This window comes from Protopterus annectens, chromosome 9.part0, assembly GCF_019279795.1.
Source record: "Protopterus annectens isolate FY-2018-M chromosome 9.part0, PAN1.0, whole genome shotgun sequence".
Classification (NCBI taxonomy): Eukaryota; Metazoa; Chordata; order Ceratodontiformes; family Protopteridae; genus Protopterus; species Protopterus annectens.
The window spans coordinates 1432510801-1432534257 of NC_056743.1; the positions used below are offsets into that span (position 1 = coordinate 1432510801).

At 43.7% G+C, this 23457-nt stretch overlaps 1 protein-coding gene across 1 annotated transcript in view; it reads right to left on the reverse strand.

Moving 5' to 3' along the window:
* The window catches only part of ARID5A (AT-rich interaction domain 5A), a 484004-nt gene that overhangs the window by 157075 nt on the left and 303472 nt on the right, over positions 1–23457 (reverse strand). Inside the window, exon 3 of the mRNA XM_044084394.1 lies at positions 783–975. Coding sequence (XP_043940329.1) covers positions 783–975 — 193 coding nt within the window. The remainder of the gene's footprint in view (positions 1–782; positions 976–23457) is intronic.

Sequence of the window (23457 nt, forward strand, 5' to 3'; positions counted from 1 at the left end):
TGTTGTCCTACAGATGAAACATTAAACTGTGGCACCATCTGCTTCAGCTAGTGGTAGCTCAAGTGGATGTAAAAGATCCGACAACACCCATCACAAAGAGCAGAAGTTCCCTGATGCCCTGGCTAAATTTCCCCTAGTAGTATAAATATCACCTTGGGTCTCCCCAGAAGAGAGGCTACTATCCAAGTAGGACTAACCCATTCAACGATGTATAAATAAAACAAATAGATTGTATAGCATCTGCAGAGCCTACTGCTGAATTTTTAAAATAATCTGGAAACTTCAACCCTTTGTCATTGAGATCTGACATAGAGGATTTTCCCTCACCTGACTGGGTCCACCAGCTGCAAATTCAAGGCAGCAATATGACTGAAATAGTTTGGGACTGCTGGCTTGCAAAGGTTATGGCATGCAGTCCCTATGTGAAAGGTTTGAAAAACGCTGCAAGGACTGATATGTACAACCCAAGTGATCTTTTGCGACTTAGAAGTTCATGAATGTATTATACTGGCAGCAAATCATACAACATAAACAGATATAGGGAATATACACATCAAAGTCTCAGATACTCCAAATGAGGACATGCCTGTGTCTCAACTTATAGCTGTGGAGGGCTCCCTAGCTGCTTTTATCTCAGAAACATCAACATTTGACAGCTTTTGACCAAATCCAGAGAAGACATTCTGAGCTTTCAGTCATCCTTCTTGTAACTCTGTCAGTATTTAAAATCATGACCCTTTTAATTAAAAATGGCCAAATCCCCCACTCTATACCCTTCTTACTTTGTTTGAAACCCAGGTGGGGTATTCTCTCAATAGGAGTGTTTCTGTCTTTCATGAACTTGTACAGATTGACTAAAAAGGTTTGCTCCTCCTTTTTATCACAGTCTGGGGTGCTGTCGCTGGTCATCTTGTCTGCAGAGGCTTCATCTTCATATGCTGGACTACTCTCACAGCTGCTGGGTGGCTCACCATCCTGCCAAGGAATTTATAAACAAAGATTAGATTATTTGTTAGCAGCAAGTCAGGCTATAGCACCCATCTAATCAAGGCAGGCTTAAGTCATAACAGGCAGAAATGTTATCCTTTCAATATGGAGGCACTAGTCACTCTAAGCAATGATAAACAGTAAGAGTTCTGCTATGATTAGAAATGCTACACTGCAAACAACTCTAAAGAATTTTCTTTTGCTTTCTTCTTTATTTATTACCATGTTAATAAAGTTTAATTAAGTTTAAGTTATGGGTTGTACAGTGTATCAGAATCCCACTGAATTAGCTGGTAACTGGACATGTCATGCTTACAACAGTATCCAGATAGCTACGTATTAGAAGCCTTTTGAAGAATTAACTATTTGCACCACAATTAATATCAATCTGGGGACAACATCTAAAACGAGATACAACTGTGGAAGCAATATGCAGTATATTCCCACAACCAAAGTCCCATGACACATAACATAATGTGGGGCAAGTCCCCCCAAGACTTATATATACCAACTCCGTGACTGCAATACCTCTGAGGAAAAGGGAATATTCTGAGTAATGGCATCTCGGACTTAGTCCGTTCTTTCGGCCAGTTTAAGGGCTTTGGATTTGTTCTAGCAGGTCCTGACATTTCAAATGGTTATGTTTACCCTTTATGCACAGGTGCCATATTTTTTCAAGATATCAGTCTACAGCTGCACTAGCTAAACAAGTCATGACATTACACCAATAACCAGCAAGCCATATCCTCTGTATTAACAGTTTCTAGGGATCTGATTCCTGCCAACCCATAACTTAAACTCTGTGACCAGGGTATACTGCATTACTAGAATTCTTACCCCATCTTACCATGTGTTAAGAAGAAATTCAATGTGATTGCATCTGACTTACAACTCTTTCTGTGTTAGTTTTTCTCTTGCATCAAGAACAGTTAATTCTAAAATAACCATGTCTAGCTACACAAAAATTGCACAGTGTTGTAAATCTCTCTCATTTCTCTATTCTATGCCCTATTTTAACTCTATAATCCCTTATAGATAATGTATAAATTTTCATTTTGTGTTAGGTATACTTTATTGCACTATATATTTGTATAATTAATGTGAGTTAGCTAACAGATAAGCTATAAAGAAGTTATGTTCTTACCATAACGTTCCATGTGAATTGTTCATCTTGCCTTTGTTCTTACACACGGGTTTGGAGCCGATCCTCGGCTCCGAGTCGGCTGCATCATAAGCTCTGCATCTAAGAGAAGCTCGAGGCACAGTCTACATTCCATGATCCTCCGCTGCTATACCTCAGATCTAGTTTGCAAGAACCCAGAACGCACTACTAACCACTGTGTCTAATGCTCACACAATCACACACTTGAAACTGAAACAGAAGAACTAAACACAGATAGGTGTACAGCTACTATGCAACCTACTAAAGAGTAGGTAGTGTAGATAACCCAGAGAAGACCAACCAGACACTAGTCGTACCAGTTCTTCCAGAACGCGGTGGGGGAAGGAGGGAGGGGATGTAAGAACAAAGGCGAAATGAACAATTCACATGGAACGTTATGGTAAGAACATAACTTCTTTATGCGAAATTGTTCGATCTCACCGTTTTTTCTTACACACGGGTAGCGTCCCTAGCTCCGTTACCCTGGGTGACTCACGGAAGAACATTCCTGAGTACAGTGGAACCAAAGGATGCCCTGTCCTTGGAGGTCCTGTCCACTTTGTAGTGAGTGACAAAAGTATGAGGCTTTGCCCATGTCGCCGCTGCACAAATAGTATCCAACGGTAGGCGAGCGGCATGGGCTAGAGAAGTAGAAACAGCCCTAGTAGAATGAGCCTTAGGCTTGAATGGAAGTGGTTGTTTTGAAGCTGAATAGACAAAATTTATGCAGTCCGAAAGCCATTTGGATAATGTGCATTTTGTTACTGCCATGCCCTTCTTATTATCTGCGAATGAAACAAACAGCTGATCTGATTTCCTGCAATCCTTTCTTCTGTCCAGGTAAAATCTCAGCTGCCTATGTACATCCAGTTTGTGCAGCATGTATTCCAACTTGTTTGAATGGTTTTTGAAAAATGTGGGACGTTCTATGGATTGGTTAATATTAAGCACAGAACACACCTTCGGAAGGAATGACGGATTTGTACGCAAGGAGACTCTGTCTGGATGGAAAACCATGTATGGTGGCCTAACGGACAAGGCCTGTAGCCCTGATATTCTACGAGCTGAAGTAACAGCAATAAGAAAGCGAGACTTCCATGACAAATATTTGAGTGAACACTTTGAAGCTGGTTCGAAGGGTGGTAGCATAAGTTGAGATAACATCAAATTCAAGTTCCATGGAAAAACCGGATCCCGAATGGGTGGACAGAGGTGAAAGGTACCCTTCATGAAAGCTCTACAAAGCCTGTGGGACATAACTGTAGAGCCTCCGTCACCTACATGAAAGTTAGATATGGCCGCTAACTGTACTCTTATCGTGGAAGTAGAGGCCCCTTCGTGAAAGAGTATAGATAAAAATTCCAAGATTTTGTGTATCGGGGCCACCAAGGGATCTATACCTTGCCCTGATGCCCAACACGCAAAACGTTTCCATTTGCTCCTGTATAGTTTCCTGGTGGAGGCTTTGTGGGAAGAAACTAGAATGTGCTGTACTGCTGGAGACAAAAAATCCGACCTGGCTAAATTGGGAAGTGGAGCAGCCAAGCTGTCAGTTTGAGGGACTGGAGGGATGGGTGAGTAACTCCTGACGAGTGAGTCAATAGGTCTGGCACTGGGTCCAGAATCCATGGTTCCTCCATCTGGTGGGCTTGAAGAAAGGTAAACCAGATCTGTTGATGCCAGAATGGTGCTATTAGGATGATTGTCCTTTCCAGACTCCTGGCTTTCTGTAGAAATTTGGGTATTAACGTAACAGGAGGAAATGCATATAGGAGACCCGGGGGCCAATCGTGCACCAGTGCGTCCCTGGGGGCACCTCCCAGAGGGGGAAGTAGGGCAAAGTAGCTTCTGCATTTGGCATTTAAGGGGGATGCAAAAAGATCGCAGCAAGGCTGGCCCCATCTGCGGAAAATCCTTTCTGCCACTTGATTTGAGGGACCACTCGTGTGGCAACAGGATGGCTCTGCTCAACCTGTCCGCAATGATGTTGGATGACTCCGGGATGTGCGTTGCTATCAGAAAGCGACCTGTGGATGCAGCCCATTGCCAAATTCTCAGGGCCTCCCTGCATAATGGGTAAGACCTGGTTCCACCTTGTTTGTTTATGTACCAGACCACTGACATATTGTCCGTCTGAACTGCCACTGTTCCTAGAGGTAGGGATTCGTGAAAGTGTTGCAACGCTAGAAACACTGCTCTCAACTTCAGGACATTGATGTGCAGATTGTACTCTATCTTGGACCATTCTCCTTGGACCATTCTCCCCTGAAAATGTCCCCCCCACCCCATCAGGGAAGCGTCCGTGGTTATTGTGGCTGTAGGGCTGGGTAGTACAAACGGGCGACCCATCATCAGAGCTTGGCTGTTCAGCCACCATCGAAGATCCCTCTTGCAAGACTCCATGATCAAGATGTCGTGTGACAAAGGAAGTTGTTGGAACGACCACTGCGCGAAGAGTAGCCACTGGAGGACCCTCATGTGCATCCTGCCCAGAGGAACTGCAATAAGGGTAGCTGCCATCATGCCCAGGACTTTCAGCACTTGCGCAGCAGAAGCTTTCTTGTTCCGAAGAAGAATAGCGACCTGATCCCTGAGGGCTGACACTCTTATCTGGGGAAGCTTGATCAGAGCTGCAGTAATATCTAACTCCGCCCCTATGAATGAGATATGCTGTGAGGGCGATAAGGCAGATTTTTCAAAGTTGACTGAGATTCCTAAACGGGAACAGAGACTGATTGTGAATCCTAGCCGCCTGAGGTGAGACGCCACGACTGCCATGCATTTGGTGAACACCCTGGGGGCTGAGGTGAGATCAAAGGGCAGAGCTCGAAATTGGAAATGACTGGCTCCCAGCCGGAAGCGCAGGTGATCTCTGGACGCTCTGGCCATTTTGATGTGGTAGTACGCATCCCTGAGATCTATACAGCACATTCAATCGTCCTTCTGCAGAAAGGGAAGGATCGATTGTAGCGTAACCATCTGGAATTTTTCCTTCCTTACAAAGGTGTTGAGTTTGCTGAGGTCCAGTATTGGCCTCCAGTCCCCTGTCTTCTTTGGAACTAAAAAGAACCTTGAGTAAGTTCCGGATCCTATCTGGTCCGCCGGGACTGGTTGGATGACTTTTTTTGAGCAGCTTTCTTATTTCTATGGCTGCTTGATCTCGCAGATTGGGTGGAACATCTGGAAATCTCTTTTGATCGGGGGGAATGGTTATAAATGGGATGCTGTATCCTCTGGTTATTACACTTTTTACCCAGGAATCTGAAGTGAGATTTAGCCAGGCCTCTGAGTATAAAGCTAAGCGACCCCCGACTGCCTCCAGAGCATGACAGTTGGGCCTCCCCTCAGGAGTGCTGGAAGGGCTTCCCAGGGACGCTATCCCTGTCGCCCTGGTTCTGCGGACCCCCTCTGCCACCTGGGCGGCGTCTTCCATTTCTCCCTCCTCCTCTGCCTCTGGAAAGATCCCCGAGTCTTTTGGAACCACATTTTTCCACCTCTTTGCCCTTTGGGGTACGGTCTGGTCGGGGGAAAAACAGACCCCCTACGGCAGACAGGGTCTTACCTTCTTGCTCACACCGAGTGAGAGTCTCCTTTACTTTGGGTCCAAACAGGGTGGCACCATCAAAAGGGGCATTGGTAAAGGAAGACTTGAAGGCTTCCACAAAAGAGCACAGGCGCATCCAGGATTGTCTCCGCAGAGCGATCGCTGAAGCTGCAGCCCTACTCGAACCCTCAGCCGCATACGAAATGAGCCTCATGGACGAGTTTACTATCGAAGTGAGGGTGTTAAGCTGTGCTGTTACCTTTTCCGAGACAGCAGCATCTGTGTTTACCCTGGAGAGTATCTCCCAGCTCCTTAAGGAGATCTCTCTGAAGTCGCATAAAGTGAGTGAGGTAGTTCAGCGAACGCATGGAAAAAGTCGCTGAACTGAAAATGCGCTTCCCATACCTGTCCATAGTCCTAGAATCCTTGTTAGGAGGAGGGACAGAGGAAGATGCCTCGGACATTTCCTTCTTCGTGGCTGCCACTACCACCATAGCATCCACTGGGACTCCTTTAGTAAGATAAGTCTTGTCCTGGGGGGCAGTGATATATTTATTCGGCCTCCGAGGGACTGGTTCTACTGTATCCGGAGTCTCCCACGTCCTTCGAGCTATTAGGTTCATTAACTCATCCAAGGGCAGGGTCACCCAGGAGGTAAAAGGTTGAGCCCCAAAAGCCTTCAGCAACACCAATTCGTCCTCAGTGGGGGCAAGGGTCTGCCAATCACCCCTCTGTTTCAAGATCTCCAGGATGTCAGCAAATGTGACATCCTCAGAGGGGGACCATGGGGACCACTCTGACTCATCCAAATCGGTGTCCGATGTCAATGATTCCTGTGGGGAATCACTGTGCCTCCTCTTGCACAATTTCTTCCTCGGGACTTCATCAGAGGGAGCATCTGGTGAATCTTCCGAGGAACAGGGACACCCTCTGGGGCTGGCTGAGGCATTGGGTCTCTACGCTTGGGAGGGATCGCGGGTACAGAAACAGAACGCGGCCCTTTGGGGGAAGGAGAAGACGACTCCGATGAAGTAAATGTCTTCTCAGACAAGACCTTCCTCATAACGTCGAAGGCACCGGAGCCCCGGGCTGAGGACTCCACCGGATCCGAAGAGCACGGTAGTTTCCCCGAGACCGGGACCACGGGCTCCGACCCCGAGGACGGAGCCGAGCTAATCTGTGCCGAGGCTCCGAGGGGGAGAGTAGGAACCGAAAGTTCGGTTCGACTCTCGGCCCCGGAACTGAGGAGAGACCTTCGACTCCGCAACTCCTCGATGGGCTCTGAGGGAGTTGAGGTCAGTGGTGCCGATCGCACTAAGGAAGGCTTCGGTACCGAGGGTTCAACAATCATTGGTTCCTCTTCTCCCAGCTCCGAGGACTTGATGGGTCTCGAAGGAGGATCTGCAGGAGACACAGGGAGGGCATCAAGTTTCGATACCAGTTGGATTAGTTTGGACAGAGCCGTGTTCTCCATGAGCTTCTGTACCACTCGATCCACGTCGGTATCAGATAACGGCCTGGAAGAACGAGTCGAAGGGGCCGAAGATGCCACCGAATGAAGGATCGAGGGTGGAGGCACCTTCGACACCGGCTCCAAGACCTGGGCCTCGATCAGAGATAATCAGTCGATGCTCGGCCCCGAAGTACTTGCTCACCTTAGTAGAGGTGTTCGGAGCCGATGACCTGGGCTCTGATACCTTCGAAGTCTTCGACCCCTTTGAAGACTTCGACACCTGATCAGCCTTCTCCAAGGCTTCTTGAAAGTCTGGCTTTAGCAAGCCCCTTTCGATTAACTTCCTGCGCCTTTCCAGCACGACCCTTCCACTGAAGGAGTGACAAATAGAACAGTCCTCCTGCAGGTGGAGAGGGCCAAGACAGTAGACGCAGGAAGCATGATTGTCTGTGATGAACATTTTCTGTCCACACTGACATCTTTTGAAACCAGATTTAGCTTTCTCTGCCATGTCTAACAACTAACTAATTTTACCAATAACTTGTAAACGGTTAAATAGTCTAACAACACAGTCAAATATTAAGCACTACCTTATCTATGTGTAACTAGTATGTCGATATATAAACTACGGATTATACAAGCAAAGATATATATATATATATATATATATATATATATATATATATATATATATATATATATAAAAACACTGCACACAAGGACTAAATACTAAATGTTAAGAAAATTCTAACTAATAGTATAGATGTAAATATTTACTGCTGTCAGAGCCCTGACAGGGCTAAATAGGCCTAAGCCAAAACACTACAATTATTAGAATAATATATATATAATGGAAACCCCTATGAGGAAAAACACACACACACACACACACAACTATTATTAACTATTTACTAGAATAATTAGTTTAAACAGCTCTAAATTCTCAAAATACTGAAAAAAAAATACAAAAGTTTTACTGGCCCGAGCTCTCCTCGACGCGATCTGTTGCAGTAGCAAACTAGATCTGAGGGATAGCAGCGGAGGATCATGGGATATAGACTGTGCCTCGAGCTTCTCTTAGATGCAGAGCTTGTGATGCAGCCGACTCAGAGCTGAGGGTCGGCTCCGAACCCGTGTGTAAGAACAAACGGCGAGATCAAACAATTTCACATTGATTGTTTAAACACTGTTATTTACTACTTGTATCACTCTGTGTAGTCAACTATATTCTAGTATTGTTATACTGTATGTTTATGTGGAGCTTTTCTTCCCAGGCCTCTGCTGAAAAAGGACATGTGTCCAGTCAGACTTTCCTGTAAACAAATGTAAAATAAATAAAATAAAATAAATGGAAGCATAAGACAATGGTGGTATCATACAATGGTAAACAGGAGTCCACAAAAATGCTAAAAGCTGTCTTTCACACTTATGAAGAAGTCAAAGACAGTAGTTTAACAGCAGGACGTGGAAAATTCATAATATTTTAGGGGAAACATGGCTAAAGAAATACCTGAGTATTTCAAAGTAATGATGCCCAAATAAAAATGATAATGAGTCTGAAAGGCTGAAGGGGGTAGGAAAAGGCTGACATCTGGTTTTGCCAGCTATGCTTGGTGGCATGGCCTGATATGCATACCTCTTAACTGTTCAGATTTTTGCCTGTTCCTCATAAAATTTGCTTTTTTTCTGGTGAAGCACCGAGGGTATAACTTATTAAATGACATACATTTGAGTTTCAGACTTCATATCCTTAAAAAATGCATGCTAGTACAAATCATATTATTCTAGCAACGTTCTAAGTTTATAAGAGCAATATTTAAAACCTGTCCCTATATTTGTGTCTTTGTTCCCCCCATTATTTTAGGCTTTGTCCAGACTTCTTTCTCAAGAGGTTGAGAGGTATCCTGATATGTCTTCCACCATGACCTAATGACCTTGCCTTGAACCTGCATTTTTACTTACAATGCATCAATGGACACAGTTACTTGGTTAACAGATCTAATAAGATACCCAGGTTTGGAGTCTATATCAGATATAGCAGGTAAGTTTAAGCTCCCTGATTTGAGCATCTCACCTGGCATATTCTCTTTTAAATACTGCTAGATAGATGGCATGCTGAGTTCAGCTGTGGCTGGCAACAGCCACAAGTAATTCTTCAAATTACTTGCTAAGTGGCCATCTCGGCAGCATGAAGTACTGAAGAGTGGGACATAATGAGATTACAGTTAAATGTAAGTACTAAATCTCCCTTAAGGAGAAAATAATTATAGCTAGGCCAGTAGTGAAACAGACATCTCTCAAAGTGAAGTGGAAACCAAAAGTCTTTCATAGCTTGTATTTCCTAAATTTATACTTACTGCCAAGCAAAATTGGAGCCAATAGCTTAAATCTGCATTTTGAATATGTCAGAACAGTGCACAGACATTTGTACACTGCATTAGGAAAGTTCAGAGATTTAAAAGTAGGTTCTAACAGTAAGCTTCATTCTGCAACAGTATCAGACTTAAAGGTAATATTATTGGCTTTAATCACAAGTATATGAACCACATTCAAATTATGCATTTCAGCTGCACTCACAAACCTTTCTACTTTATTCTCTTCTTTGGCCTGTACTCCATATAAATCTTACCACAGTGATTTATTTCAACTTTTACACATTTTTGAAATTCTTAGGACTAACGGATCTACACCTGTCTCATCCTTGTAGCCAAACTGCTTGTACTGTGCACAGTGTCCAACTGCTCATTTATTAATTACCAGGTGCTATCTTGGAAACTATACAGTCATCTCTAATATTTTGATCTTTACTTTGCCCTCATTTTGTTTTCAGTTCCAGTGTTCGTTTTCCACACTTCTAGTTCCACAGTCAGACTTTCAAACTATATATATAAATGTTCACTTACTCTTCATGCATCTCCTACTTTTCACTTGTCAAGTCGGCTTGTGTGAACAGCCCTTTCTACTTCCTGTTGCCTGAGTCATTGTGCTAACAGTTTTTGTGCTCTAGGGTTATTATCAAAAACAGTTGCTTAAGAGCAATCTTTCTAAACTGATGCATATTATCGAGGTAATCCCTTATTTTCTGTTTAGCATTCTGAAGTTGGTCCTTTTCTTGTTCTGTGAGATTGTCCATATTCTGCAATACTTTTAACATTTGTCAGTCCCTCTAAATAATTCTTGTTACTTCTTAACCATATCTCCCTTTCTTTTATTTCCACCCTATTTTTAAACTCGGCTTTAATTTTATCCCATTCCCTAGCTATATTTTCAGAAGAAATTTCCAACTTCTCCAGTAGCTCCTGAATAATTTCCACTACCTTTATTTTATTTATTTATTTAACCAAGAAAGTCTGACTGGGAACGAAGCCAATTCTCAGTGGAGGCCCAGGGAGAAATGCTCCAGATGCATGCCTTTGTAACGTGGGAGGAAATTGGAGCACCCAGAGGAAACCCACACGAATGCAGGGAGGACATGCAGACTCCACACAGAAGGCACCCTAGCTGAGAATCAAACCGGAGAACATCTTGCTGTGAGGTGACAACGTTACCGCTGCACCACTGCATCATACCTATTCCTTAAATTCCTCTCTTTTCTACAGATAGGTGACAAAGTGCCAGTGTCTCATTTTTATTTCATTATCCTTTGTTTTTATTTTAGTTATTGGCACATGACCTGAAATAGTTATTAGGTGCGTAGCAAGACCTTCAATTAAATGAACATGTTCCTGTGAAAAGTAAGTGCTGTCTAACCTAGCCCAGTTTTTGTATCTTGCAGAATAATATGTAAATTTACACTGAATTCCTAGCATTGAATTCACATCTTCCATACCAAATATTTTCATAAATATCTTCAGATCTAGCCTCCTTTGATATATTTTCCCTCTGGGTCCCTCATACACATCTTCAGTGTTGCAAATCAAATTCCAGTCTCTACCTATAAGTAATATTCCTTGTTGAAAGCTGATTATTTCTCTCAGAATTTTCATAAGTTCCATTATAGCAGTTTTCGGTGGAATATTAATACATGCCGGCGCAGTGGTACATAGTGCAGTGCAGTGGTGTAGCGGTTAAGTTGTCACCTCACAGCAAGAGGTTCTCTGGTTCAATTCTCAGCAGGGGTGCCCTCTGTGCAGAATCTGCATGTCCTCCTTGTGTATGATTGGGTTTCCTCTGGGTGTTCCAGTTTCGTCCTACATTCCAAAGACATGTTTGAAGCATTTCTCCCTGGGCCTCTACTAAAATTAGGCTCTGTACTAGTCGGACTTTCCTGGTCAACAAATGTTAAATAAATAAATAAAATCAATTTGACAGTTTTTGCATTAAACATACAATATAGATTGTACAGTTTTTACTAAAGAGTCCAGCTAAATATGCACAGAGGGCTTAATAATGTATCCCTTTGCACTTTTATGGTTTCCATTTAGATGACCATTATCCATGTAATATTTTGTGTAATCATGACTAAATATGGTTCTCTGAAATCATATACATTCCAGCAGGGATGGCCCAATGAAAACTGCAAAGTTTTCCTTAGAATATTATGATCACAGCCTAAAAAGTCCACCTAAAAAACAAGAAACAAGCACTAGATTTATAATGACACCTGGAGAAAGCTTCATTTGCCCTCTAGTTTTAGTGCTGTCATTAGGGTGAATAATAGTTGCTGACTATGAGCGACTACTGTCGCAGTCAATTATAATCTAAAAAAGACTACATCCCCACATTACAAATCAGATTACAAAGGTGTTGCATTTATATTTGTCCGAACCTGCAGGAAAAAAAAGTGGTTCTGATGACTTTTAAATGATGGCACAATGAAATTTCAAACCTGTGCAATATGGGAAATTAAATAACTCTGCACCAGACACTATCAATTATGAGTGAAAACTGAGAGTGAGTGAGAGACAGAGAGAAAGAGACCTGTGCCACATGTAATTGTTAGAACAATACTAGAGTGGACAGAAAAGGGTTCTACACTATTTTGCAAGATCTGTATTTTCTGATTGTCTTACAGTGCTTTCACTGTACTGATAGCAATTATTATGAGACTTAGTTTACAAAAATATATTTGTGAACACTCATGAAAGAGCATATTATCTAAAAACTGTTGTCAGGACAATGGACAGGCAGTTTTCCATGGGCCTAATAAACAGAAAGAAGTCCATTAAAGGGGCAAGACTTAATTCATAAGTTTGTACTAAGCTAACAGCCTTTGTAGACCATTCTAAGCCTAGCCAATTAACCCATGTGATAATCAAACCTGCACCTTGTGTCTATAAGGTAAACACCTTAACCATTATGCCAACCTCCAACTAATGGTGAGATCTTACTCACTTGTAACATATGGCACAGCAGCATAGTGACACACATCAAACAGAGAAAATGTACTTTACAAAATATGCTAAAACTTGTAAATCTAGACAACTGCATGATCTGAAAAATGTCAATGGCAGGACAGCAGGATCAGGTACAAGTAAGTACAGATTCACGTACTTGCAACACAGACAGTCAATGTGTACATAATCAAAGGAATAATCAGTACAACAGCAGGAGAATATGATGCGATAGGCTATGCATTTATTATGATGGTATTGAAGACCAGTGATATAACCACACACACACACACACACACACACACACACACACACACACACACACTCACACACACACACGACAAACCCATGCAAGGCAGACCAAGTGTCTTAATCTAAGAGTAAACAAATGAATAGGTCTGTCTAGGGAAAAAAATAAAAGCAAAATAAACAAGTCTTAAAGGGGAGACAGACCGACTTCTATAAATATACTGAAAAAAAGGGACCTAGACAAGGCATGCAATAATCTTTTAAGTATGGTTAAAGAAATATGCAGAAGTATTTTTATTAGAAATAATATTTATTCAAGACTGGGTACAGCTCTCTCACCCACTCATTAGACAGCAACATTTCTTACTTTAAATTCCTCTCCTTATCTGTTCCTGTTTATGCAGTTGAAGTTTACCAGCTTTACAACTATCACTCCCATAATAACTGCAGGAAACTTTAAGTTTATATGACTTTAGTACTTCTGTGATACTAATGCCAAATACAGTAAAATAAAGACATGTACCATGGGTTAAATGGACACAGCCATGTGTTTATTGTCATCTGTCCTAATCAAGTGATTGGAAGCCAATTATTTCAGGAGCTGTGCTTAAGGCAAGAATTTCAGGGAGGCCATTATTACATGTGTATATCACCTAAGCACTACAGACCAGGCAGCACTGATAATTTCCTGCCCTTGGAGATTAACATCAGTCCCACAACAATTTAGGTTCAAGCAAGTTCCTCCTTGGCCCACCTTACACTATGCCAATGGGAGGTTGGCTGGACAATCCCCTGGCAACCCCCAACTGGGGCCATCTGCTGTATTGGAGGTTCAGCTAAGTCCTTAACCCCCCCCCCCATGTAACTTTGGCCTCTCTTACATTTCCTGCCTTGCATTTAAATGATTATTTATTCATTTTATTTTTTATTTTACATTTGTTTACTGGGAATCTGCGGTGGTGGTGCTGCGGTAGCATTGTCGCCTCACAGTAAAACGCTGTCTGGTTCGACTCTCAGCTAGAGCGTCTTCTGCATGGAGACATGCGTGAATGGGCATACCTTCGTTGAAGGTTGTGCGTCAGGGCTGGCAACTCGGTACGTAAAAATCAACTGCCAATCATTAGCGGACCGGAGTTCCGCTATGGCGACCCCTAACCGGGAAAAGCCGAAAGACACAACAACATTTGTTTACTGGGAATGTCCAACTGGGCCAAGAAGCCTGGGGAGAAAAGCTCTATAAGACAAAATTTACAAAAATGAAATTAAATAATGTTTAACAATAATCAACATTTTTTTAAAAACATTTCTGATAAGACCATATTTGAAAAAAATAGACTACATAAAACATAGTATACAATTTAGAATGCATAATGCATAGTATACAATTCAAGTATATGAGTTGACATTAATAAAAACTTGAAAAAAGAGACTAGTATCATGAAATATAATTGTAGAGACAGAGAGTTACATGATTTAAGTGACAGGGAAATAAAGAGATGGGTTGAAGGTGGATCAAGTTAAAGGTATAGGGTAAAGCTGAACAGAGTTAGAGAGTCATAGCAAGTGTTAGAGGTAGAAAGACATTGTTCAGCTTGGTTTGGCACAGGTGCAAAGTCAGTTGTTGGTGAGGTGTTCCTTTAGCAGTTGTTTGAATTTGGATGTGTTGGTAGTATTAACTATTGCTAGTGGTAATGAATTCCATAACTTAAGATACTTGGTTTGAGAATAGTGAACCTCTGTAGCTATTCTTAGATTTGGTTACTTTTAGTAAATTTTTTGTTGATCGAGTGATCGAGGAAGGAATAGGACTGAACTAGGTGTTTGACAGCAGGGCAGTTGTTTGGGTGGTGGAAGATGGTACAAGTAAAGTTTATTGGTTAAAGGTAAGTAGATTGGGAAGTTCAAGCCATTTTAGAAGGTGCAGAGCAGTGCAGTTGTGTGATCTATGTGGGAGGTTAGCAGTGAATCTTGCTATTTTATTATAACAGGACTCTAAACTGTTTAAATCAGTTTTTTTAAGGTTTGTGAAAATTGGGGATGCATATAGTAGAGTGGAAAGAAGGAAAGTTCTGGATATGGCCTTTCTGGTGGAGTCAGTTAGGAAGGGCTTGATTCTATAGAGGGGAGCCTATCTTGATGTGCACCTTTTTGATAGTTATTGCAAGGTGTGAGTCAAAGAGGCAGTTTTCAATGTTACTGAAGGCATTCTGAGTTGTTTGTAAAAGTGCAGGTATGGAGGGAGCTGAACAAATAAGGGCGGAGTGCTACCTGACTAAACCAGGTGGCGAGGGTAAAAACCAGAAAACCCTTTGTGTGTTAAAAACAGGAAATTCTTTCTCATTCCCTAGTGCAATCACCCATTCAGTTCAATGGGCACTCTACCTACACTCTAATCTGACCCTTACTTTTTGCCTGAAAATCTGTCACCTGCTTTAATGAGGGGCTGGATTTTATGGGAAACAGCTGTCCAATATAATTGTAGTAAAAAAGGCCAGACCTCTCCAGCCTCAGAATTTGTACTACTATTCCCTGCTGGACTGTCCTCCTTGCCCTGACCCTCCTGGCACAATTAGTCTGTACCTGATCCTAGCTCCTGATTACTAACCTCCATCCCCTTTCCTCCTGTCCGACACCTCATGCCTGCAATTCTATGGTGGATGACTGCAACCAGCTTGTCAGCGTTTGTTAGCAAATACAGAAATGTAGTTAAACTCTAGGGACTAAATTCTAGAAGCATGTGAAAAATAATTCCTCAGTGTAACTAATGGATAGGTGAAAAATCATTAATTGTGATGAAGGGAATGAAAGCACAAGCAGGGTTTAATCAAATGCATCTTTTTGCATAGAAATCTTAATGTGAACGTGAGGACGGGCAGTTTCCCCACATTTAGTCAAGTGCAAACCTGACAAGGTTACAACTCATCCAGTATAATTCCCTGACTGTGCCTCAACAGGGAATCATGCCTTGTGTAATTTCTATACATGTGCTAGCAGTATTACACCAGCGGTAATGCAACGATTTTCAGCTTTTCATTTTTCTCAGTGGTTGTTTGATAATGGAATTAGCACATATAAGAAAGGGGTAAGGGGTGTGAGTGGTTCCAGGGGCTTGCCCCCTACAAAGAAAAAAAATAGTTTTCTTGGTGTGTTGCTGAAACTTCAAATGGTTTATTTCTTCAAGTTGAAATTTCAACTGTTTTTAACTCATTAAGATTCAGTAAAACTGGATAAGGCTACCAAACGTCAATGATGTTGCACTTTAATGTTAAAAAAGTAGGAAATCACAGCACAGTAGATGGGCAAAATACTTGTATTATCAAAAAATCCTGTTGAGTGAAATGCTATTTTCTCACAATATATCTTTAAGTTAAAGACTAACTATCTCACTTAAAAACGGGTTGTTTGCATACATGAGCCAGGCAGGGAAATGATAAGGGCACACAAATGTAAGAGTAACTATCAGGGAAGAAAGGAAAGTATTTCAAATGGGAAACGAGATAAAATGGGGATAAGCAGAAATATTATGGATCATAGCTGAATTTACTACAACTGCACATGGCCCAACAAACACAATGCTTTTAGAATGCTGTTTCACCAAAAGAAATGGTATATAAAAAAAACCCCAAAAAACAGAAGAAACCTCAAGTCAAAAATCCCCCTGCTAAATAATACAATCAACTTCAGTTACTTGAAATAAAACGAAAAATAAATCTCATCCTGTGGCAACTCTGGAGTTCACAGATTATTCAGAGAACTGCCTTTTTAGCAAAATTCAGTGTTTTACCATTGACAACAACTAGTTTGGCAGAAGTTATTACTGTTTTATTGAAATAAATGGATACTAAACAGGAAAGTATAAATAGCTAAGGAACACAAACAGAAGGAAAATAAGTGGTGTATATTATTATCTTGAAGGTAGTGATGAAATAAAAAATGACTTAAAAATGACAACACAGAAAATACATTGTCTACATCATGCAGTTATAAACACTGATTATGTACAGTAGAGTAGAACAAAACCAATGTATTTCCAAGAAAAAAAATTTCTAAACTGGAAAAATGCAGTGAAGGAGTAGTAATGCACATCCCAGACGCGTAGTAAGATATGAAGCCAAAGTTAATGCTGTTATATCCAAAGGCAATGAACTATTAACTAAACAGTTCACTTGGAGAGGGGAAAGGGCAGCAAACAGCACCAAAATAATTTGCATTTGGAAAAGACCAAGAACCCTCTGCTTGTTCATGCTAATGGATCACAAAATGAAGATCAACAGCCAAACAGCAGTACAGTTCAAGACAGATACAAGCAACAAAGGAGCGAAAGTTAAAAAGCTGCATGATTAGAAAATAAAGAAAATAGAAGTTATGTCCTTACCATAACGTTCCATGTGGAGTGTTCATCTCACCTTTGTTCTTACACCTGGGTTCGGAGCCGATCCTCGGCTCCGTGTCGGCCGCTTGGCAAAGCTCTGCATCGAGAAGAAGCTCGAGACCAACCTAACTCCCACAATCCCCCTCTGCCATTACCTCAGATCTAGTTTGCAAGCAAACCAGCAGAGAACAGAAGAGAGCATAACACATTCATGCCAAACAAGAATAAACCTATTTACATAGCCCAACAACTGCTCAAGGCAGAAGCAGGAGAAACAAACCAGGCACCTAAACTGGACGTTCTTCCTGAGGGTGGGAGGGTGGGAATGTAAGAACAAAGGCGAGATGAACACTCCACATGGAACGTTATGGTAAGGACATAACTTCTATATGTGAGAGTGTTCAATCTCGCCATTTGTTCTTACACCTGGGTAGCGTCCCTAGCTCCATGTTCCTGAGGAACTCAGGGGAGAACGTTCCTGAGCACAGTGGAACCAAAGGTTGCCATGTCCCTAGAAATCCTGTCTACTTTGTAATGAGAAATGAAGGTATGTGGTTTAGACCAAGTGGCAGCCGCACAAATAGTGTCTAACGCCAGGCGAGCTGCATGAGCCAGGGATGTAGATACTGAACTTGTAGAGTGCCCTTTGGGCTTGACATGTAAAGTTTGTTCAGAGGCAGTATAAACAAAAATAATACAATCAGAAAGCCATTTGGACAGGGTTCGTTTAGTAACTGCCATACCCTTCTTGCTGTCTGAGAAGGCTACAAAGAGCTGGTCTGTTTTTCTGTGATCCTTTGTTCTGTCCAAGTAAAATCTGAGTTGTCTATGAACATCTAACTTGTGTAACATATATTCCAACTTATTGGAGTGGTTTTTGAAAAAGGTGGGTAGTTCAATGGACTGATTAATATTAACGGAGCAAACTTTGGGAAGAAAGGATGGATTAGTGCGAAGAGATACCCTGTCAGGGTGAAAAATCAAATAAGGATGTTTAACTGAAAGAGCTTGAAGCTCCGATACCCGCCTGGCCGATGTGATAGCCACCAGAAAAAGGGTCTTCCATGACAAAAACTTCAAAGGACAGGAAGAGGCTGGTTCAAAAGGTGGTAGCATCAGCTGTGACAAAAGAAGGTTCAAGTTCCAAGGTGAAGTAGGACTTCTAACTGGTGGTCTAATATGGAAAGATCCTTTTAGAAAGGCCTTACAAAGTCTGTGAGCCATAATAGGAGCCCCACTTTCTCCCACATGAAAATTTGATATGGCAGCTAATTGCACTCTCAAAGTGGCAGGAGAAGCCCCTTGGTGGAACAATTCGGTTAAAAACTCCAAGACCTTATTCAGAGGAGCTATTAAGGGATCCAATTGTTGTGTAGTTGCCCAGTACACAAAACGCTTCCATTTACTAGTGTAAATCTTTGTAGTGGACGCTTTATGAGAAGCCACCAGGATATTTTGAACTGCAGGAGATAGAAGATCAGACCTGGCTAAGAAGGGAAGTGGAGCAGCCAAGCTGCTAGTCTGAGGGAGAGAAGCGACGGGTGGAGAGCCCCTGACGAGTGGGTCAGTAGATCCGGCTCTGGGTCCAGGATCCAGGGTTCCCGCGTTTGGTGTGCTAGAAGAAAGAGAAACCATATTTGACGAGGCCAGAATGGGGCAATGAGGATAATTGTCCTTTGCAGGTTGCTGGCTTTCTATAGAAATTTTGAAATCAGGGGAACAGGAGAAAAAGCGTACAGGAGACCCGGGGGCCAATCGTGAACCAGAGCGTCCCTTGGGACTTCCCTGGAGGGGTTAATAGGGCAAAATAGCTTCTGCATTTGGCGTTCATTGGAGACGCAAACAGATCGCAGGAAGGCTGGCCCCACTTGCGAAAAATTTCCTTCACAACTGACTGTTTGAGGGACCACTCGTGAGGTAACAGGATGGCTCTGCTCAACCTGTCCGCTATGACATTGGATAACCCCGGGATGTGCGTTGCTATCAGAAAGCGACCCGTGGACTCTGCCCATTGCCAGATTCTCATGGCCTCTCTGCATAGTTGGTAAGACTTGGTTCCCCCTTGCTTGTTTATGTACCAGACTACAGACATGTTGTCCGTCTGGACTGCAATTGTCCCTAGAGGAAGAAGGGGAGCAAAGTGTTGCAACGCTAGAAACACTGCCCTCAACTCTAGAACATTGATGTGCAGATTGCATTCCAAATTGGTCCATTCGCCTTGGACTGTCTGTCCCTGAAAGATGCCCCCCCACCCTATCAGGGAAGCGTCCATGGTCACCGTTGCTGTCGGAGTGGGCAGCACAAATGGTCTTCCGCTGGAGAGATTGCAAGTCCGGAGCCACCAAGCCAGGTGTGATTTGCATATGTTTGTGATGTGGATTTCGTGTGTCAGGGGTAACTTTTGGAACGACCATTGTGCAAACAGTAGCCATTGAAGAACTCTCATGTGCAGTCTTCCCAAGGGTATCGCAATGAGAGAAGCTGCCATGAGACCCAAAACCTTTAGAACCAGTTTCGCTGGGGGTTTTCTGGATGAAAGAAGAAGAGATATATGGTTTTGTAGGGAGGCTATCCTCTCTGGGGGAAGCCTTAGAATTAAGCAACGCGTATCCAATTCTGCTCCTATGAATGAGATATGCTGTGATGGCTGTAGCAAAGATTTTTCGAAATTTACGGAAATTCTGAGATGAACACAAAGTTGTAGTGTGTAATCCCTGGCCTGAATCAGTCAATGCTCGGTGGTGGCAGAAAGGAGCCAGTCATCCAGATACGGAAACACCTGGAATCCCAGGCGTCTCAAGTGAGACGCTACCACTGCCATACATTTGGTGAAAACCCTGGGGGCTGAGGTCAGACCAAAGGGCAGGGCTCGAAACTGAAAGTGACTGGCTCCCAGCCGGAAGCGCAAGTGATCCCTGGACGCCCTGGCCATTTTGATGTGGTAGTAAGCGTCCTTTAGATCTATTGAGCACATCCAGTCGTCCTTCTGTAAGAATGGAAGGATCGATTGAAGCGTGACCATCCGGAACTTTTCTTTCTTGATGAAGGTATTGAGTTTGCTTAGGTCCAGAATTGGCCTCCAGTCCCCTGTCTTTTTTGGAACTAAAGAGAACCTTGAGTAAGTTCCGAATCCTCTTTGGTCCGCTGGGACTGGTTGGATGACTCTTTTTTCTAGCAGCTTTGAAATTTCTGTAGCTGCAGGGCCTCGCAGATGGGGTGGCACATCTGGGAGTCTTTTCTGTGGAATTGGGGGTAATAGGAAGGGAATTTTGTAGCCTCTGGTAACAACGCTTTTTACCCAATTGTCTGATGTAAGATTTCGCCAGGCCTGAGGGTATAAAGCTAAGCGACCCCTGACTGCCTCCAGAGCAGGACAGTCGGGCCTCCTCTCAGGAGTGCTGGAAAGGTTTCCCGGGGAGTGTATCCCTGTCACCTTGGTTTTGCGGACCCCCTCTGCCGCCAGGGCGACGTCTTCCACCTCTGCCCCCTCCTCTGCCTCTGGAGGGGGTATCACCCTGTGCGCCTGGGAAAGAACCCTGGGGTTTTCGAAACCACATTTTTCCACCACGTTGCCCTTTGGGGTACGGTCTGGATGGGGTGGAAAAACGGACTCCGACAGCAGACAGAGTCTTTCCCTCTTGCTCACACCGGGTAAGGGTCTCCTTTACTTTTGGGCCAAAGAGAGTGGCACCGTCAAATGGGGTGTTAGTAAAGGAAGACTTGAAGGCTTCCGCAAAGGAACATAAGCGCATCCAGGATTGCCTACGAAGAGCAATCGCTGAAGCTGCTGCCCTACTCGATCCTTCGGCTGCGTATGAGATCAGCCTCATGGACGAGTTTACAATAGATGTAAGGGTATTGAAATGTGCTGTAACTTTCTCTGAGACAGCAGCATCTGTAGTACCCTGGAGGGTATCTCCCAACTCTTTGATTAGATCCCTCTGTAGCCGTGTGAAATGGGTCAAATAGTTCAGGGATTGCATAGAAAAAGCCGCTGAACTAAAAATGCGCTTCCCATATCTGTCCATAGTCCTAGAATCTCTGTTAGGCGGATGGACAGATGAGGAAGATTCAGACATCTCCTTTTACGTGGCCGCTGCCACCACCATAGCGTCCACTGGCACTCCCTTTGTCAGATAAGCCTTATCTTGGGGGGCAGTAATATATTTGTTAGGCTTTCTAGGGACTGGCTCCACCGTGTCAGGTGTCTCCCACGCCCTTCGAGCAATCAGTTCCATCAACTCATCAAGGCGGAGTGACCCAGGAGGAGGAAGGGCGAGCACCGAATGCCTTCAGCAAGACTGATTCATCCTCAGAAGGGGGAAGGGATTGCCAATCACCTCTCTGCTTTAGGATCTCCAGGATGTCAGAAAAGGAGACATCCTCTGAGGGTGACTTTGGGGACCCTTCTGACTCATCTAAGTCAGTGTCCGATGTCAATGATTCTTGTGGAGAATCTAAGTGTCTCCTCTTACACAATCTTTTCCTCGGAACTTCCTCGGGGGGGGCATCCGAAGAAGCCTCCGAGGAAGAGGGGGCACCCTCTAGGGGTGGCTGAGACACTGGTGCTCGACGCTTAGATGTAGCCGTGGGTGCAGAGGAGGATAATGGCCCTTTATGGGAAGGAGAAGCTGTTTCTGCTGAAGTGGTTGTCTGAACAGACAACACCTTCCTCATGAGTTAGAAGGCCCCCGGGTCCCGAGTCGAGGTATCCCCCGGTTCCGAAGAAGTCGGAGGAATTCCCGAGACAGGCACCGAAGGCATCGACCCCGAGGATGGAGCCGAGTCGATCTGAGCCGAGGCCCCGAGAGGGAGTGTCGGAACCGAAACATCGGTCCGACTCTCAGTCCCGGACCCAAGGATGGATCTTCGGCTCCGAGACTCCGGTACTGGATCCGACGGAGTCGAGGTGAACGGTACCGACCGAGAAAAGGACGGCTCCGGCACCGAGGGCTCCACAATCACCAGGTCAGCCTCTCCTGGCTCCGAAGACTGGATAGGCCTCGGAGGAGGAACAGGTGGAGATAAGGGAAGGCCTTCGAGTCTCGACACCAACTGGGAGGAGACAGAAATGAGTTTGGACAAGGCTGTATTCTCCATCAATTTCTGCACCACGCGGTCTACATCGGTGTCGGAGAGGGGCCTGGAAGAACGCGTCGAAGGAATCGAAGACGGAGCCGACCTCAAAAGTGCAGGAGGAGGAAGCTCCGTCACCGGTTCCAAGACTCGAGGCTCGGTAACTGACAACAGTTCAACACTCGGCCCCGAAGTCTGTGGAACCGGTGATCAAACTTTGAATGAAGAGCTCGGAGCCGATGACTTGGGCTCCGACGTCTTCGATTCCTTCGAGGATTTAGATGCCTGGTCTGATGCATCCAGGGCCTCTTGGAATGCAGGCTTCAAAAGGCCCCTATCCATAAGTTTCCTGCACCTATCTGTCATGACCCTTCCGCTGAAAGAATGACAGATGGAGCAGTCTTCTTGCAGATGGAGAGGGCCAAGACAGTAGATGCAGGAACTATGATTGTCTGTGACAGACATCTTCTGTCCACACTGGTACTGTTTGAAGCCTGATTTAGCCTTTTCTGACATGTTTACAAATTTCAATCCAGACAAACAGTGAAAAGCCAGTAGTAAATGTCTAATCCAGTAAGAAAGTCAAAGCCAGTAATATTTGTCAAATCCTGTTAATAAAGTCACATCCAATAGTCAACTCCAGAAAAGTTAAGGGTGGGGTAGGCCCCGAGGGAATAACTCAAAGAAGTATATAAAAATTATATACGGAACTGAGAAACCCTCGATACACTACTCACACACACACACAGTCAATCTTTAGAGAAGTTTGTATACAAAAAATAATGAAAAAAGTATAAGAAATAATCAATCTTAGCTTTGAGGTGGTCCGAGCTCATCAAAATGATGCGAACGTTGCAGCGGCAAACTAGATCTGAGGTAATGGCAGAGGGGGATTGTGGGAGTTAGGTTGGTCTCGAGCTTCTTCTCGATGCAGAGCTTTGCCAAGCGGCCGACACGGAGCCGAGGATCGGCTCCGAACCCAGGTGTAAGAACAAACGGCGAGATTGAACACTCTCACATCAAAGCTTTATTAGGTTCACAGGTATATGGTACGCTAACTGTAGAGTAATCTAGTAGGTGATGAGCCTGTGCAATTCACACTACTTGCTCCCTCTGCCCGCAAGAATCTGATCCCCAGCCACTTATCCAGATTGAATTCATAGAGATTAAGAAGCTACTTTGTTTGATCTAAAGACGCAACTTATTCTACAGGCAAGGGGCAGGTATGGGAGCTTCGGGTGCGGTATCTATCCTAACAACAGATTCTGCTAATATTAGGAT